Genomic DNA, 6,589 nt, shown 5'->3' on the forward strand with positions numbered 1-6,589 from the left:
GTCATCAAAGGCATTGCCCACACTTTCTATAGTCCTCTGATTTGTGAAAATGTCCTCCCTCTTCAACCTCACAAAGTTCTAACACCAGCAGCGGTGCCACCAAGTGTCTCCTGAGAGCCAAGAGCAAATGGCTTCCCTCCATTATCCCCTTACATAATCTCCAAGAGGGCCCAAGAGTCGTACCTGGTACGACTAGGTACTCAATGAGATCTACACAGGCCTAAATAAAAGGCAAGGAATATTTTTAAATAAACAAAATAAAAACCATTCAGAAAAACACTGAAACTGTCTTATATTTAAGTCCTTTTTAAACATCTCATATTAAAAAGTAATCTTTGATTTACTCAATTTAGAACCACAAAACCCTTTCGGCAGCCTCTCCTTTGGTTTTTTTGTAGTTTTGGGTGTAGAATGCGGGCCCTCAAACAAGGCAGGTGAGTGTTCTATCATTAGCTATATCCCCAGCCCCAACAACACCCTTTTAGCGAGGCCTACTGCCCTGAAACAATTCACCCAGTGTTAGTGTAGGGTATGAAATCAGTTCTCTTGAAAAATGTAAAAATAGTCAACAAACAAGTTAGGCTGGGAAAGTTAGCACACATAAGAAACTGCGATAGTTGATCAGTACCATTAAAAGAGGACTTTTAGGGCTGGGGATGTGGCTCAAGTGGTAGCGTGCTCACCTGGCATGTGTGAGGCACCACTGGGTTGGATCTTCAGCACCACATAAAAATAAAATAAAGATACTGTGTCCACCTAAAACTAAAAAATAGGACTTTTAAATATCACCTTAAGAAGCCACACACAACTGCCCAATAGTGCACACCTGTAATCCCAGTGATTCAGGAGGCTGACGCAGGAAGATCACAAGTTCCAAACCAGCTTCATCAACTTAACAAGACCCAAAGCAACTTTGTGAGACCCTGTACCAATGTAAAAAATAAAAAGGGCTGTGAATGTGGCTCAGTGGTTAAGCACTCCTGGGTTAAATTCTCTGTACCAAAAAATAAAGAGACCAACAATCCCAGGTTTGGGCTATAGGAATTTGTAAGTGTGATGGGTATTTCTAGGGGCAGCATCATTAATGGATTCCAATAAAAGGTCTCATCTCAAATGGTTCCCGTGAAAGCTGAGCTGAGACGCTCTGCTAACCAGGGTAGGGGACTCCAAGTATGTGGGTGTGCACAGAAGCCCTGATGAAAAGATGCAAATTAAGAATCTGGACAAAAGTGAAACCAAATATAAATGAATACATTTATGTCTGATTCCATTCCACTATTTAACTCAATAAATAAGCTAAGTAGATATTTGTCTATCTACATATTTTTAAAATTTATATATCCCAATTGGCCCAAAATAAGGTTTGAGGAGTTTCTAGATGTGAAAATAGGGGACTGTCTATTGATGGTTACCTATGGTAAGTCATATTTGGTATTTGCTGAATGATGAAAATGAGTGCCCATCTATTAAGCAACCTGCAGCAACATACAGCATTCAGCTTTGCCTGGAGACAGCAGTACAATTCCAATAGATAGTAAAGCCCCAACAGTCTATCTGGAAGTCATGTTTAACAGAAGTCTTCACCTGCCAAATTCATGGGTGGCTTAATGCGTAACACTCTTATCTCAGTCCCTTTTGCCCTGCCTATCCATTCTCTATTCCCCGAGAGGATGCACCAGACCTAATGCTGTTACCCCAGACTGGTAACAGTAGTTTAATATGCAGAACTTCTGATTAACCAGAAGGATTCCCAATGACTATTAAAAAAGCAGTGGGGGACTGGGGTTGTAACTCAGTGGTACAGCAGTTGCCTCCAATAAGTGAGGCACTGGGTTTGATCCTCAACACCACATAAAAATAAATAAATAAATTTTAAAAAAAGATATTGTGTCCATCTACAGCTAAAAAAAATATTTTTTAAAAAAGTAATGGGTATGGGCTGGGGATATAGTTCAGTTGGTAGACTTCTTGCCTCACATGCACAAGGCCCTGGGTTCAAACAAAGCAAAGCAGTGAGTCTGTTGGAGATTGTGCCTTAGAGATGGAGCCCTTGTCTAGGATTTGCAAGGCCCTGGATTCAATCCCAGTGCTACCAAAAAAAAAAAAGGAGAGGGGGCACAGGTGGAAAAATCAGCAGATGAAAAGCATTATAGTATTATAATCTTATAATCTCTGCTTCCACGATGTTTTCTTCTCTGTAAACAACCAAATATGACTTTGGATTTAATTCAGGCTTTTCCCAGAACCTGAACTTAATCCCTTTGAGGTGGACCCGTGAAGAAACAGCAGAAGGCCACACTTAGTTGACACAGTACCCATAAAGAAAATGCTTTCTAGAAGTTCCCTAAAACATGGCAAGTCACAGTCTGTGTGTCCCTACAAAGTCCAACTAAACATCAATTCCCTGTTATCAAGCATCACTACTTTTAAAGTTACAACCTTCCAGCCCTCTGACAAATTCTAAAGAATGCCATAAACGGCAAAGAGTTCCAGGAGCCACCCCACGGCTGTGCCTTTTGAGTTTCAGAGGTTGCCTCTGAACCTCCTGATCAAACACAATCCCCCCAATATAAACTAGGAGGGCATCATAAATACACCATTGCCAAAACGTCCCAGGGTCTTACTAGAGGCACAGTTCCAAAAATCACATGATTATTCAAACAGGAGGAGGTAACCTGCTTATTTTGCAAATAAAAATCTTTAATTATAATACCTTAAATTAAAAACTGCAAGGACAGGAAAGAAGAGTTTGCAAATCTCTCTAACTGGAGCATGTAGCTGGACTTAATCACAATTAAAACCAAAGGACAAAAATCCCCCTTAGCAATGACCTCAAGTAGGAACATTCCTTGACTGTCCTTGATTGTTCATTCTTCCATATCCTTAGGGAAAAAAGCAATTCAGCAATGTGTGGCATTTACCTCAATCTCAACATCCAAGGGTTTAAGTTCTTGTTAGCAATGTTGAAGTGCTGAGTAATTCAGATGCTAGCATTTTCCCAGCAATTCAGGATTGTACGCATTGGAAGAATTATGCACCACCAACTCCTTAAATGGTCAAAAGTAGAGGAATATGGTTGTGTTTTCTAAAACAAATGACAATTCCAACATATCTACATAATATTTTTTAACATTAAAATGTGTTTTCTTCATTTAGAGATATTAAAACACTAAGGTACTTTTGTGTGTCACTCAAACCAGCAATGGGTGGGTTGCCACCCCCCCCCCCACACACACACCATTATGATTTCCGTGGTGGCAGAGGGTATGTAACAACATGGAAGAAGAACCTTTTGAAACCAAATCACTGAAGCTCTCCAGAGAAAATCTTTCTTTTCAAGTAAAACGGAAGCAGAGGAGATTGTACAATCTATTCGCACACAAAATAAAACCAATAATAAAAATCGAAAATAACGGCCCACATGGGAATGTAACCCTACTTAAGAGTCCATGGCTTGGTGACAGAGGCGGCCAAGTCAAGTCCAAAAAAAAAAAAAAAAAACCGCTGGGCCAAAACCCTCCTGGGGCCTCCAGTTTAACTCCTTCCCTCCTGCCAAAGGAAAAGTTTGTAGTCCGCCTTCTTCAGACACCACATCCCGCTTCTAGCTCCCTAGGCAGCCTCACAGGCAGGAGGCCACCGGCCTCCTGAAGCAGGAACTTTCCTCCAGGAGGTCTGAGGGAGGAGAGAGCCTGAGGGTCCAGGAGAAGAACGCGGCTTCTGGGGAGATGGGACCCGAATGCAGTTCAAGGCAGGGCCTGAATGGGGAGGCAGTCAGGATGAGCCAGCAGCAAGCCCAAAGGCACATCCACAAATGGGGTGCTGACTCACATATGAACAGGTGGGTGCAGGGGGACCCACCGTAGGTGTCAAGAAGTTTAGGGGAACAGGATGCTCAGGAGTGTGCCCAAGAATTAGCAAGTGAACATGCCCAGGGTGGCGGGAGGGAGGCAAAGTTAGAGAAAGAAGAGCAAAACAGAGGAGTGGGCCAACGCAGGGTCACGTCTGGCCTCCTCTGCCTCTCATCGCCACCCTTACGCCCACGTGCCCACCAACACTCGCGCTCCCACACACCAAGCGCCAAGCCGTGGGGCAGGTACCCACCTTTGCCACTGGAGCGCCCCTGTTAGTAGCCAGGTCGCACAGGCTGGCGGTGGCGTTGCCCGCCGCCGCGGAGAGGAAGACCGGGGAGCCCGGGGCGCTGCCCACCGCGCCGCCCCCGCCGCCAGCAAGTGCGGTGGACGCACTGGAGCCAGGGCGCGCAGGCGGGCTGCCGCCCGGGCCGAGGCGCGCAGGCGGGCTCCCGCCAGGACTGGCGCCCGCACGGGGCCGCTGGCGGATGCCGTCCAGCAGGCGCACCAGCAGGATGTTGGCGGGCAGCTCGTCCACGCCGCAGCCCACCAGGATGCGACACTCGGGGCAGCGAAGCTCGTGGCGCGAGCACACGATGCTCTCCAGGCAGCGGCGGCAAAAGGTGTGCTGGCATGGCAGCACCTTGGCCGTGGTGTCTAGACGCTCCAGGCAGACGGAGCACTCCAGTAGGTCCAGCAGCGACGACTCGTCCATGTCCTCTCCCGTCCCTGAGGCCGCCACCCGCCGCCGCCGCCGCTCTCCGGGCCTGTCCTCGTCGCCCTCGCTCTGCGCAGCAGCGGCGGCCGCCTTGGACGCGCACAGCCAGGACGCTCCGAGCAGCATGGGGGAGGCGCCGGCGCCGGCCACGCGCAGCTACCTAAGTCCGGGGGCCGGAGTCGGGCCCGCAGCGGGCAGCGAGCATCAGGACCGCGCCCAGGCGGCCGCTGCCAAGAGCCTGGTTTCGCCGCGACTTCCTTCCCCCGAGGCTCTCGCCGCCGCCGCGGTGCAAAGTGACGCGCCGACCGGCCTGCGTGGCGGGGACCGGAGTTCCGCGAGCAGCCAGCCAACTCCAGCCAGCCGAGTCCGCTCAGTCCTTCTGCGCGCGACGCCCGCCGCTGCCGGCTACACCTGTCCCGCCACTCGTCTGCCCAGCGCCAGGAACCGCGGGTGCTGCCGGACACGACGCTCAGCCAGCTCTGCGCTCCAAACGGCTGCTGGAGGCCGAGAGCCCCGCGGCAGGAAGTGCGGGGAGCGGCCGGCCGGGTCCCCGGGGAGGCCGGGGCGCGGCGTGCGCGCTCCCCCGCGCTGCTGGCGAGCCGCACCGCCCCCGCGGCGCCTCCATGCGCCCCTGGCCTGCTTGCGAGTCGCTGCCTCTAGCGGGTTCGGCTGGAGCGATCCTCTCCCTGGGCCACGAGCACGTGTGCGGGGGGCGCGCGGAGGTCACGGTCACTGCGGGGCACTGGGGAGAGGCGCCTGCCCGCTAGACTTCCTCTGGACTAGGCGCACGCCGGCGACTGGCCCTGCACCCCCGGGGTTCCGGGAACAACTCCTAAGCAGGCAGGGCCCTGTCCCTTCCGTAGGGCTGAGTGGTCTTTGGGTTCTCCGCGAGGCTCAGAGAGGGAGGTTTCCTCCCCACGCTGCGGCCAAGGAAAGTTTGGGCGGCGTTATCCCGACTGCTGGCTTCGCCAGCGCTGGCGAACGGCTGGAGGACACAGCCGACGCCCAGGCAGGCATCCTCCCCGACGACCGCAGGGAGCGCTCCGGGTCCTGTTCCCTCTCCAGGCGGCAAACAGAAGTGACAGCTGCGGGTGTGGGTGGGGATGCCCCGTGAGGCTGGAGGGAAGGCGCTCGGGTTTGGCGAGAACGCCCCGGGACTGACTCTTCTCAGCAGCAGCCTGTCCTCTCCGGGGGGCCGGGGAGAGGCTGTCGCCCCTGACCCCCGCACCAGCACCCTCTTGCCGGGCCACCGGCTCCGCGCCTCGGCGGCGCAGCTCCAAGGGCTCTAGCGCCCGCTGCGGCGCGACCTGGTGAACCGAGTCCAGTATTTCCTCCCCAGGCGCAGAGGAGGGGGAATTCGCGCTTTCCTTCCCGACGCCCCGGTTTCTGGGAGCGTCAGAGCAACGGAAGTACGTACGGGAGGATCGGGAGCAGCAGGGAAGTTTGGCTGTGGGCTGGGGTCGGTGGCGGAGATTCCCTGCCGTGCGCTGCCCCCTCGTGGCCACTTTGTGTTCCCAACGCTCCCGGGTACCCATCTCTGACCCGACACAAACCAAGCCAGTTTTTGCCTGTGCTACATCAAAAGTGGGCACGCCTACGAATTGGCAGTGGGCTCTCCTGTGGTTTGAGTTCAGTGTGACTTTCTGATTTTTCATGGAGAAAGTAATATTTTCTGGTGCTTAAATGCCAACAATGTGCCTATGCATTATTTTATTGAATCCTCTAAACAGTCCTGTGAGGTCATTATTTTAACTTCATTTTACAAATGAGGCAAGATGAGATGTACTGTTAAGACTCTGGGGGCTGGGGTGGTATCTCAGTTGGTAGAGTGCTTGCCTTGCACATGTGAGGCACTGGGTTCGATCCTCAGCATAAAAATAAATAAATAAAATAAAGGTATTGTGCCATCTAGAACTTTAAAAGAAAAGAAAAAAGCCTGCAGAAGCATTTCGGAAAAAAAAAATTCTCTTTAGGGCTAGATTTTATCTTTGAATGAAGACCATATGCCATAAGAATAGAAGCT

The 6,589-nt window shown here is 51.6% G+C and overlaps 1 protein-coding gene across 3 annotated transcripts in view; it reads right to left on the reverse strand.

Annotated features, from left to right (window-relative positions):
- Sh3rf3 (SH3 domain containing ring finger 3) overlaps positions 1-5,995 on the reverse strand; it is a 329,875-nt gene extending 323,880 nt beyond the window's left edge. The window contains exon 1 of one of the 3 annotated variants that reach the window (XM_078028833.1): positions 4,102-5,995. In XM_078028833.1, coding sequence (XP_077884959.1) covers positions 4,102-4,692 — 591 coding nt within the window. In that variant the 5' untranslated portion in view covers positions 4,693-5,995. The remainder of the gene's footprint in view (positions 1-4,101) is intronic. The other 2 variants (XM_078028832.1, XM_078028831.1) reach the window with 2 other exon arrangements.
- Between the last annotated feature and the right edge of the window lie 594 nt (positions 5,996-6,589).

The sequence above is a fragment of the Ictidomys tridecemlineatus genome, chromosome 12 (genome assembly GCF_052094955.1).
Source record: "Ictidomys tridecemlineatus isolate mIctTri1 chromosome 12, mIctTri1.hap1, whole genome shotgun sequence".
Lineage (NCBI taxonomy): Eukaryota > Metazoa > Chordata > Mammalia > Rodentia > Sciuridae > Ictidomys > Ictidomys tridecemlineatus.